General features: G+C 37.6%; 1 protein-coding gene across 1 annotated transcript in view; it reads left to right on the top strand.

Annotated features, from left to right (window-relative positions):
• MROH9 (maestro heat like repeat family member 9) overlaps window positions 1-13,212 on the top strand; it is a 140,543-nt gene that overhangs the window by 126,491 nt on the left and 840 nt on the right. The window contains exon 23 of the mRNA XM_043484660.1: window positions 11,662-11,724. Coding sequence (XP_043340595.1) covers window positions 11,662-11,724 — 63 coding nt within the window. The remainder of the gene's footprint in view (window positions 1-11,661; window positions 11,725-13,212) is intronic.

Raw genomic sequence — 13,212 nt, 5'->3', positions numbered from 1 at the left:
AAAATTTTAATTAAATATGCTGAAGATGGTAAAAATTTTCAAGACATATTTTATACAGAATAAAACATTCCTAACATTCCTAAAGTTATGGAACTTTAGAGTTAAAGAATTCTTTGAACATTTCGGTTAAAAAAACTCACCTATACGTTACAAAATAAATAAATCTGAAATTAGACTTCTCCATTTCAATATTCAACTCTAAAATATAGTAGAATAGTACATACAAATCCTTAGTAGAAAAATATGTGATCAAAAATTTTAGATCATCAAAATTAAGCTGTTTTGTGCTTAGTCGCTCAGTCGTGTCCGATTCTTTGCAACCCCATGGACAATAGCCCTCCAGGCTCTCTGTCATGGGGATTCTTCAGACAAGAATACAGGAGTGGGTTGTCATGCCCCCTCCTCCAGGGAATCTTCCCAACCCAGGGATTAAACCCAGGTGTCTCTCATTTCAAGCGGATTCTTCACCATCTGAGCCAACAGAGAAGCCCAAGAATACTGGCATGAGTAACCTATTCCTTCTCCATGGGATCTTCCTGATCCAGGAAGCAAACTAGGGTCTCCTACATGGCAGGCAGATTCTTTACCAGTTGAGCTACCAGGGAAGCTTCATCAAAATTATATACAACTACAAAGATAATAAAATATTTCTAAAACACAAAAACTCAGCAAAAGTTCATTACCATGAACCCTTAAAGAAAGAATTGATGGATGGAATTCAGCCAACTAAAGAAGGAAGGGATAAATTATTGCATAAGAATTTCTAGATGTTCAAGCTGGATTTATAAAAGACAAAGGAACCAGAGATCATATTGCCAACATCAGTTGGATCATTGAAAAAGTGAGAGAGTTCCAGAAAAACAGCTTGTGCTTTGTTGACTATGCCAAAGCCTTTGACTGTGTGGATCACAATAAGCTGGAAAATTCTGAAAGAGATGAGAATACCAGACCACCTGATCTGCCTGTTGAGAAACCTGTATGCAGGTCAGGAAGCACCAGTTAGAACTGGACATGGAACAACAGACTGGTTCCAAATCAGGAAAGAAGTACATCAAGGCTATGTATTGTCACCCTGCTTATTTAACTTATATGCAGAGTACATCATGTGAAATGCCAGGCTGGATGCAGCACAAGCTGGAATCAAGATTGCAGGGAGAAATATCAATAACCTCAGATATGCAGATGATACCACACTTATGGCAGAAAGCAAAGAAGAACTGAAGAGCCTCTTGGTGAAAGTCAAAGAGGAGAGTGAAAAAGTTGGCTTAAAACTCAGCATTCAGAAAACTAAGATCATGGCATCTGGTCCCATCACTTCATGGCAAGTAGATGGGGAAACAATGGAAACAGTGACAGACTTTATTTTGGGGGGCTCCAAAATCACTGCAGATGGTGACTGCAGCCATGAAATTAAAAGACCCTTGCTCCTTGGAAGAAAAGTTATGACCAACCTAGACAGCATATTAAAAAGCAGAGACATTACTTTGCCAACAAAGGTCTATCTAGTCAAAGCTATGGTTTTCCCAGTGGTCATGTATGCATGTGAGAGTTGGACTGAGCATAGAAGAAAGAAGAAAGCTGAGCATAGAAGAATTGGTGGTTTTGAACTGTGGTGTTGGAGAAGACTCTTAAGAGTCCCTTGGACTACAAGGAGATCCAACCAGTCCATCCTAAGGGAAATCAGTCCTGAATATTCATTGAAAGGACTAATGCTGAAGCTGAAACTCCAGTACTTTGGCCACCTGATGTGAAGAGTTGACTCATTGGAAAAGACCCTGATGCTGGGAAAAATTGAAGGTGGGAGGAGAAGGGGTTGACAGAGGATGAGATGGTTGGATGGCATCACCGAATCAATGGACATCAGTTTGAGTAAACTCGAGGAGTTGGTGATGGACAGGGAAGCCTGGCGTGCTGCAGTCCATGAGGTTGCAAGGAGTTAGACACAACTGAACAACTGAACTGAACTGAACTGAAGAACATACAGTATCTACTTAACAGTAGGACTTCCAGCTCCCAGTAAATTTTTCACTGTTTTTTACATTTCTCCATGCCTCTGAAAACTGACCTCTGTGTTTTATATCCCCTAGGCTCCCTTGTCTGCTTGCTTCAGGTTCATATAGCATTTAATGTTCATTTAATATTATAGTAGTATGCTTAGTATTCAGTAGTAATTGTAACAGTACTAATCACAACTTATCCCATCTAGAATTCCCTCTGAGTCCCCATTGAGAAATATTAATCAGTAAACTCAATACAATTATAATTTAAAAAACAGACAATTCCCTAAATCTTGAAAAGTTGATTCTGGATGTATGTGGAAGCTCAAGACCAACATATGAGATATAACTAACAGATTGTAGACAATCTTTTACTCACTCAAGGAGACAAGACCTGTGAAACAGTATAGAAAGCCTAGAAACAGATCCACATGTACAAAAACACCTAATATAAAAATTAGAACTGGAAATGTATATCAGATCAGAAATGATGGACTGTCAAGTAAAAGGTGCTAGGACAATGAAAACGCGCGCGCACACACACACACACACACACACAAATTCCTACCTTACAACCATACAAATATCAGTTCAATGTGTATCAAATCATGTTAATGGAAGGAAGGAAGATCTAAAAAGAAACTTTAAAATGTAGGCAGTATTTCTATGAAGAACTTGCAAGAATTACTGAAATACACAAAGAAAAATTAAATAAATAGAAAGGTATAACCCACAATTGTGGAAAGAATCAAAATTTTAAATGTGTCAGTTCAGTTCAGTCACTCAGTCTTGTCCAACTCTTTGCAGCACCATGGACTGAAGCACACCAGGCCTCCCTGTCCATCATGAACTCCTCGAGTTTACTGAAACTCATCTCCATGGGGTCGGTGATGCCATCCAACCATCTCATCCTCTGTCGACCCCTTCTCCTCCCACCTTCAATCTTTCCCAGCATCAGGGTCTTTTCCAATGAGTCAACTCTTCACATCAGGTGGCCAAAGTATTGGGAGTTTCAGCTTCCACATCAGCCCTTACAATGAATATTCAGGACTGATTTCCCTTAGGATGGACTGGTTGGATCTCCTGGCAGTCCAAGGGATTCTCAAGGGTCTTCTCCAACACCACAGTTCAAAAGCATCGATTCTTCAGTGCTCAGCTTTCTTTATAGTCCAACTCTCACATCCATACATGACTACTGGAAAAACCATAGCTTTGGCTAGATGGACCTTTATTGGCAAAGTAATGTCTCTGCTTTTTAATATGCTGTCTAGTTTGGTCATAACTTTTCTTCCAAGGAGCAAGGGTCTTTTAATCATGGCTGCAGTCACCATCTGCATTGATTTTGGAGCCCCCAAAAATAAAGTCTGTCACTGTTTCCATTGTTTCCCCATCTACTTGCCATGAAGTGATGGGGCCAGATGCCGTGATCTCAGTTTTCTGAATGCTGAGCTTTAAGTCAACTTTTTCACTCTCCTCTTTCACTTTCATCAAGAGGCTCTTTAGTTCTTCTTCACTTTCTGCCATAAGTGTGGTGTCATCTGCATATCTGAGGTTATTGATATTTCTCCTGGCAATCTTGTTTCCAGCTTGTGCTTCCTCCGGTCCAATGTTTTCCATGATGTACTCTGCATATAAGTTAAATAAGCAGGGTGATAATATAAAGCCTTGATGTACTCCTTTTCCTATTTGGAACCAGTCTGTTGTTCCATGTCCAGTTCTAAATGTTGCTTCTTCTGCATACAGACTTCTCAGGAGGCAGGTCATGTGGTCTGGTGTTCCCATCTCTTTCAGAATTTCCACAGTTTGTTTTGATCCACACAGTCAAAGGCTTTGTCATTGTAAATAAAACATAAATAGAGGTTTTTCTGGAACTCTCTTGCTTTTTTGATGATCCACTGGATGTAGGCAATTTGATCTCTGGTTCCTCTGCCTTTTCTAAAACCAGCTTGAACATCTGGAAGTTCACGGTTTAAGTATTGTTGAAGCCTGGCTTGGAGAATTCTGAGCATTACTTTACTAGCCTGAGATGAGTGCAATTGTGTGGTAGTTTGAGCATTCTTTGGCATTGCCTTTCTTTGGGATTGGAATGAAAACTGAATTTTTCTAATCCTATGGCCACTGTTGAGCTTTCCAAATTTGCTGGCATATTGAGTGCAGCACTTTCACAGCATCATCTTTCAGGATTTGAAATAACTCAACTGGAATTCCATCACCTCCACTAGCTTTGTTCGTAGTGATGCTTTCTAAGGCCCACTTGACTTCACATTCCAGGATGTCTGGCTCTAGGTAAATGATCACACCATCATGATTATCTGGATCGTGAAGATCTTTTTTGTGTATCTTCTGTGTATTCTTGCCACCTCTTCTTAGTATCTTTTGCTTCTGTTAGGTCCATACCATTTCTGTCCTTTTAATTGTTTCCTAAATCAGTCTGTACATGGAATGAGATGCCAATTAAAATATCAATGGGACTTTTTTCAAAATTGACATGCTAATTTTAAAATTGATGTAGAAAAGTTACCATGCAGGAATATCCAGGAAGTTCTAACCAAAAAAGATAGCAGACTAGCCTTATCAGATATTACTATAGCTACAGTGGGGCTTCCTGGTGGCTCAGTTAAGAATCCACATGCAATGCAGGAGACCTGGGTTCAATCCCAGAGTCAGAAAGATCCCCTGGAGGAAGGCATGGCTACCTACTGCAGTATTCTTGACTGGAGAATTCCATGGACAGAGGAGCCTGGAGGGGGCTATACAGTCTATGGTGTCACAAAGTGTCAAGCACAACCAAGCAACTAACACAACAACAGTAAATGTAATCATGAGGAATAAATAGTCAGATTTTCCTGGGATTTTCCAGGCAAGGATACTGGAGTGGGTTGCCATTTCCTTCTCCAGAGGATATTCCAAACCCAGGAATTGAATCCGGGTCTCCTGCATTGCAGACAGACAGTATTAGCAGTATTACACCAAGAAATAAGCAACTTTACTATATTCATTGATTAGTTCTAGTAATTTTCTGGTAGAGTCTTTAGGGTTTTCTATATAGAGGATCATGTCATCTGCAAACAGTGAGAGTTTCACTTCTTCTTTTCCTATCTGGATTCCTTTTACTTCTTTTTCTGCTCTGAATGCTGTGGCCAAAACTTCCAACACTATGTTGAACAGTAGTGGTGAGAGTGGGCACCCTTGTCTTGTTCCTGATTTCAGGGGAAATGCTTTCAATTTTTCACCATTGAGGGTGATGCTTGCTGTGGGTTTGTCATATATAGCTTTTATTATGTTGAGGTATGTTCCTTCTATTCCTGCTTTTTGGAGAGTTTTAATCATAAATGAGTGTTGAATTTTGTCAAAGGCTTTCTCTGCATCTATTGAGATAATCATATGGTTTTTATCTTTCAATTTGTTAATGTGGTGTATTACATTGATTGATTTGCGGATATTGAAGAATCCTTGCATTCCTGGGATAAAGCCCACTTGGTCGTGGTGTATGATTTTTTTAATATGTTGTTGGATTCTGTTTGCTAGAATTTTGTTAAGGATTTTTGCATCTATGTTCATCAGTGATATTGGCCTGTAGTTTTCTTTTTTTGTGGCATCTTTGTCTGGTTTTGGAATTAGGGTGATGGTGGCCTCATAGAATGAGTTTGGAAGTTTACCTTCTTCTGCAATTTTCTGGAAGAGTTTGAGTAAGGTAGGTGTTAGCTCTTCTCTAAATTTTTGGTAGAATTCAGCTGTGAAGCCATCTGGTCCTGGGCTTTTGTTTGCTGGAAGATTTTTGATTACAGTTTCGATTTCCTTGCCTGTGATGGGTCTGTTAAGATCTTCTATTTCTTCCTGGTTCAGTTTTGGAAAGTTATACTTTTCTAAGAATTTGTCCATTTCATCCAAGTTGTCCATTTTATTGGCATAGAGCTGCTGGTAGTAGTCTCTTATGATCCTTTGTATTTCAGTGTTGTCTGTTGTGATCTCTCCATTTTCATTTCTAATTTTGTTAATTTGGTTCTTCTCTCTTTGTTTCTTAATGAGTCTTGCTAATGGTTTGTCAATTTTGTTTATTTTTTCAAAAAACCAGCTTTTAGCTTTGTTGATTTTTGCTATGGTCTCTTTAGTTTCTATTGCATTTATTTCTGCCTTAATTTTTAAGATTTCTTTCCTTCTGCTAACCCTGGGGTTCTTCATTTCTTCCTTCTCTAATTGCTTTAGGTGTAGAGTTAGGTTATTTATTTGGCTTTTTTCTTGTTTCTTGATGTAAGCCTGTAATGCTATGAACCTTCCCCTTAGCACTGCTTTTACAGTGTCCCATAGGTTTTGGGTTGTTGTGTTCAAAACCACAATGAGGTACCATTACACACCAGTCAGGATGGCTGCTATCCAAAATTCTACAAGCAATAAATGCTGGAGAGGGTGTGGAGAAAAGGGAACCCTCTTACACTGTTGGTGGGAATGCAAACTAGTACAGCCGCTATGGAAAACAGTGTGGAGATTTCTTAAAAAACTGGAAATAGAACTGCCATATGACCCAGCAATCCCACTTCTGGGCATACACACTGAGGAAACCAGATCTGAAAGAGACACGTGCACCCCAATGTTCATCGCAGCACTGTTTATAATAGCCAGGACATGGAAGCAACCTAGATGCCCATCAGCAGATGAATGGATAAGGAAGCTGTGGTACATATACACCATGGAATATTACTCAGCCGTCAAAAAGAATTCATTTGAACCAGTCCTAATGAGATGGATGAAACTGGAGCCCCTTATACAGAGTGAAGTAAGCCAGAAAGATAAAGAACATTACAGCATACTAACACATATATATGGAATTTAGAAAGAAGGTAACGATAACCCTATATGCAAAACAGAAAAAGAGACACAGAAATACAGAACAGACTTTTGAACTCTGTGGGAGAATGTGAGGGTGGGATGTTTCAAAAGAACAGCATGTATACTATCTATGGTGAAACAGATCACCAGCCCAGGTGGGATGCATGAGACAAGTGCTCGGGCCTGGTGCACTGGGAAGACCCAGAGGAATCGGGTGGAGAGGGAGATGGGAGGGGGGATCGGGATGGGGAATAAGTGTAAATCTATGGCTGATTCATATCAATGTATGACAAAACCCACTGAAATGTTGTGAAGTAATTAGCCTCCAACTAATAAAAAAATTAAAAAAAAAAAAAAAAAGAAATAAGCAAAAACATGAAGGGCAAAAGGTGTCACTGGGTTAACCTAATTATGGCTTAAACAAAATAGTAGGTGATTTCTTTCTCATTTAACAATCCTGGTGTAAATAGACTAGTGTCAGTTCTTTTGTTGCTCTTATATTCTCATCACACAGTTTCCTACATCAGATCCAAGATGTTTGCTCTAGCTCCTGCTACCACTTCTATGTAACAGTCAACTGGAAAGGGAAATATATCAAGAGGACACAGCTCTGTAAAGACTGAACATAACCTACTAAATGATCATTTGCCAGGAACATAGACATGTTGCCATACCTAGCTGCAGAGAAGTCTTAAAAGTCTAGTCATCTGCTGAACAACCATGTGTCTAGCTAAAACTCACTTCAGTTTCAGTAAGAGAACTAAAGATAAAGAAGTAATTTGACAATAGGGAAAATTAGTATTCTCTAGCATAGGAAATTTTTATTCATTTATTTGTACCCTCCATCTAATTCTAAAAGGAATTACACTGGATTACAAAATTAAGCAAAACTTTGCCAGTTAAGGATACCTCCACAACACAGGGCTTTGTCTTTAAGCATTAGTCTTAAATTCTTAAGCCCATGTTCCACCTGTCAATGAGAATATCCCAAGTTTTATTATCTGTAAATCATATTATCAAAATAATGTATTGCTGTGATTTTTGTGATCCCTATTTTGACTGAGGTAGGGGCAATGTGAATTATTGGTGAGAATATATAAGGTTCCACTGAAATCTCAAAATGAATACCCACTAGCCATGTGACCTTCACCAAATTTCTTTCTCCCTATGAATTTTTATCAGGCTTCCCTGGTGGCTCAATGGTAAAGAATCTGCCTGCCAGTGCAGGAGATGTAGGCTTCATCCCTGGGTTGGGAAGATGCCCTGGAGAAGGAATTGGCAACACACTCCAGTCTTCTTGTCTGGAGAATTTCATGGACAGAGGAGCCCGGTGGGCTACAGTCCATGAAATCACAAAAGAGTCAGACATGATTTAGTGGCTAAACAACAATAACATGAATTTTTATGATGTGTAAAAGGAAGATAATAAGAATATAAAAAAAAATATTTTTTAAGTCTATCTAAAAACATTTAAGAGCTTTTATAAAGGCAGTGAGAGTAGAAAAACTAAAAGAAGTAGGCCTGATATTTGGGAGTTATTTTCCTTTATAGACTTTCCAATTTTATATTCAAAAAGGGTAGTGGAAGGCTGATAAATTATGAAGAAATTTTAGCTGTTTCACTGAACTGGTGGAACAAAACTTGGAGTGGATTGACAATGAGGAGGGATCCTGGTAAATACACCCAAGTTTTCTGCTTGATCCCTGATGTCTCTACCCTAGGAATAAGAATAAACTAAAAATATACCAGCCCTTATAATTATCAAATCTTTGAATATCTAACTCCATGGTCGAATTAAAGAGATATATTTCTAACCTAACTGCCTACCAAAAAAGCAAAAACAAATCCTCTCTGGGAGAAGATAAAATGCCCAGAGACTAACAGTATTGACTCAAGCCTGTATACACTATAACTGATACTTATTTTTTTTTAAAAAATCATTTAGATTTTTTTTAACTACAAGAAAGAACAGTAGAAACAGAATCTAGTATATGCAGTTATTCAACTTTATCAGATATGAACTTTAAAATAAATATGATTAGTATATTCAAAAGATTACACAATGAGATAGAATGCAGATCTCAATGAAGTTAGCAGCAGATTAGAAAGAACTGAAATGAGATTAAGAGAATTAGAAATGTCAGAATAAACCAACACAACATTGTACTTATCCTTCAATTTAAAATAAATAAATTCAGGAAGAGAAAAAAAGAAATGTCAGAATAAAATATTCAGCCTCAAGATCAAAACTTGAAAAGATAAAAATGGAAAATATGAAAATAGCATAAGAACATGAGATGTGGTTAAAAGGCCTAATATACACTTCCATGAGGATAGTGGGGAAAAAATGAAACTAAATATTTAAAGAGATAATGACCAAGAATTTTCCAAAACTAAAATAAGGTAATAACAAGAAATAAAATGGATAAGTTTGGAAAAAAAGAAACTAAAACTTCCAAAATTTGCAGATAAGTAATTGAGTATTTAGAACACTGGAAAGAATTAAGAAAAACCATAGGAATTAAATTTAGCAAGTTTTCTATATACAATACAAATATGCAGAAATCAACTGAGTTTCTACACACTTAACAATAAATACTAGAAAATTAATTTTTTAATGCCTAATATATTGCACCAAAATTTATCAAATATCCCAAAATAAAACTAAGGAAAGAGGTACAAGGCTGATACACACACACACACACACACACACATGAAACAAAACAAAACTAGAAAATTCTGAGAAGTTTTTTAAAAATATTTAAATAGAGTGATATATCATGTTTACTGATTAAAGGTTTAAGTATTATAACATGGTCAGCTCTCCTCAATTTGATCAGTATATTTGATACAACCACAAACAAAATTTCACCAGGAGTTTTGGGTGTGTATGTATATGAAATATGAGAAGCTGATTCTAATTTTTACATGAATATTTAAGGGTTTGAGAATGGCCAAGAAAATTTGAAAAAGAACCACAAAGTTGAAGAATTTATAGCATCAGATATCAAGACCCATCATATATCAAGGTACTATAGAAATGGCACATGATAGAATGGAGTTAAGACACTGACCCTCACACAATTTTTGATATAAATGACCCTACAAAGCAATAAGGAAAGGACTTTTTTCCTCTCTTAATAGTGCTAGATTAATTACATAGGTAATTAATCAACCCCTATTTTATGCCATATAATTTCAGTTGAATTTGTAATCCAAAAATATGAAAGGGTAAAACAATAATGTTTCTAGAAGTAAATATGGGAGAATATCTTTATGACCTTGAGACAGCAAAAATTTCCTATCAGGATCCCAAAATTCACTAACTGTAAATTGGACTGCAATAAAACTAGAGGACTTCTCTGGTGGATCAGCGGTTAAGAATCCCACCTGCCAATGCAAGGGTCACAGGTTTGATCCCTGGTCTGGAAGGACACCACATGCCTCAGGACAACTAAGCCAATGTGCCACAGCTGTGGACCCTGTGCTGTAGAGCTTGTGACCCACAACAAGAGAAGCCACCACGAGTTGCCCCCACTAGCCACAACTAGAGAAAAACCCCCGCACAGCAGCAAAGATCCAGCACAGCCAAAAAATAAATAATTCTGCTCATCAAAAAGAAAAGTATAAATGGAAAAGTTTTGCCATGGGTTAGGAGAAAATATTTGTAATAGGTGTAATATTTTTAAAAGATTAGTAACCAGAATTTAAAATGCCTAAAAATAAATAATTTAAAACCAACTCAATAGAAAAACAGGCAAGAGACATACAGAACAGACATTTTGCAAAAGAAATATACAACTGTATATCCAATATACAAAATTATATATCTAATTACATATTCAATATATATAAAATTATATATCCAATTTGTTTATCCAATATAATAACACCACCAAACCCATGAGATTGACTGAAAGATTGGCTAACGACTATCAAGTGTTAGAGAGGATGGAGAGAGCAGTAGAAATGTTCATACAATGCTGGTAGGAGTGAAAATTGGTACAATCAACTTGGCAACTCTTCTGCAGTAATGATTAAAGGTGACCATAAGCTTATCCATTAGCTAGTAAGTCCACTCCTAGCTATATACCAATGAGTAGTGCATACATATCTACACCAAAGTTCATGTAGAAGAATGCCCACAATAACATCACTATTCATAATAGCCTCAAATTAAAAACAACACATTGTCCATCATAAGCAGAATGGCCAAAAAGTGATGCATTAATAAGATGGCATATCATACAAAAAGCATTCAGGAAACTCTTTCTGTGAAGAACCAGATAGGAAATATTTCAAGCTTTGAATACCAGGCTCTGTGACAACCACTCAACTCTGCCGTTTGTAGGGTGAGAAAAGCTGGAGATGATCCATAAGCAAATAAGCCAATAAGCACAGCTCTGTTTCAAGAGAACATTGCTAACCTCTGTCATGTAGCAATGGAAATGAATGAACTATTGGTATGTTTAAAAACAGGATGAATCTCACAATGTAGTGCTGAGCAAAAGAATGTATTCTGAAAGGTGAAGGAGGAAATTGGGAAGGGCATAAAGGAGGCTCCTAGGATAATGGTAATATTCAATTTAAAGGCCTAGGTGGTAGCTAGAAGTATTCACTCTGGTCATTTATTGAGATGTACAAATGTGATTTGTGCACATTTATACACACACATATATCTCAATAAAGATTTATTAATTATTTGAAATCACTAAAAGATTATTCAAGAATAATCTAGAGACATTTTGCTTTGAAGAAAGCACTGAAGGTAGATAATATCAGATAATGTATTTTCATAATGTATTTTGGGGCAACTTTAATTTTAATTTGTGCATAGGGTACTTGGCAAAATTGGGTGGCCATTTACTGCTCAGAGATGAAATTGATGTCATGCTTGAGGGTAAGTGTTGAAATTATAATGAAATCTTTATATATAGGCCTAAATAACTTCCCTGTTTGTGATTCCATTTATATCTGAGCTCTATAGTGATGCCAGGGATGGGAGAGTGCTATAGAGGTAGTTAGGTGGTTAAGGGGAAATCAGTAGAAGGACTGGGTTAAGGGGCATCTTTTTTTTACTTTTTATTCTTTCCCTCTATCTTTCTCTCTCTGCCTCAATATCTCCTTCTAGCCCTCTCTTTATCTGAGACCTAGCTACCACCATCCTAGAATCCTTAGGAACTACAGAGAGTTAAGAATTCAATCACTCATTAATTTGTTCAACAAATATTTATCTGGCATCTACTATATGACAGCACTATTCTATGAGCAGGACACACAGCAGCAGACAAAGCAAAGTCCCTTTCCTTAGAGAATTTACATTTTAGGAGATAGCAATATATACTTGCATCAGAAGAGCTTCCCTGATAGCTCAGTTGGTAAAGAATCCACCTGCAATGCAGGAGACCTGGGTTTGATCCCCGGGTTGGGAAGATCCCCTGGAGAAGGGAAAGGCTACCCACTCCAGTATTCTGGCCTGGAGAATTCCATGAACTGTATAGTCCATGGGGTCACAAAGAGTCAGACATGACTGAGTCACTTGGGCTTCCCTGATAGCTCATTTAGTAAAGAATCCACCCGCAATGTAGGAGACCCCAGTTCGATTCCTGAGTTGGGAAGATCCACTGGAGAAGGGATAGGCTACCCACTCCAGTATTCTTGGGCTTCCCTGGAAGCTCAGCTGGTAAAGAGTCCACCTGCATTGTGGGAGACCTGGATTCAGTCCTGGGTTTTGAAGATCCCCTGGAGAAGGGAAAGGCTACCCACTCCAGTATTCTGGCCTAGAGAATTCCACGGATTATAGGGTTGCAAAAACTCGGATACGACTGAGCGATTTTCACTTTCACTTTTTAATACTTATTCTATCAAAATGTTTGGATCTCTCTTGGCCTCTGCCTATTTCCCCTTTGGAATCAGAATTCCAAACAGGCTGCGGCAGAAGACAAGGTGGCTGCCTTCCTTCCTTCTTTTGTTAACAGACTTTATATTGTAGAGCCGTTTTAAATTAGTAGAAACACTGAGTGGAAGATAGAGATTTCCTGTATACCTCCTGCCCCCACACATGCACAGCCTCCTACTGTTACCAACATCTCCCAGCAGAGTGGTATATTTGTTACAATTGATGAACCTACACTGACACATAATTTTCTTCGTTTTTCATTTTTTTCATTCACTTATATTATTGACTGCCTGCTAAATGCTAAGCACTCTCTCCATGTTGCTCAGATATTTTTGTTTGCTCTCTTCCTCCTCCTTCTGCTCCTTTTCCTTTTTCTCTTATTTCTACATCTATCTGTTTTTTCCTTCTCTATTTCTTTTTGTTAGGAAAGAAAATAATAACTTCCCACAAGCTCAGCATCTGAATATAATGATATTTGCATGTTGGTAT

The sequence above is a fragment of the Cervus canadensis genome, chromosome 13, assembly GCF_019320065.1.
Source record: "Cervus canadensis isolate Bull #8, Minnesota chromosome 13, ASM1932006v1, whole genome shotgun sequence".
NCBI lineage: Eukaryota > Metazoa > Chordata > Mammalia > Artiodactyla > Cervidae > Cervus > Cervus canadensis.
This window is presented reverse-complemented; position numbering and strand designations above follow the sequence as displayed.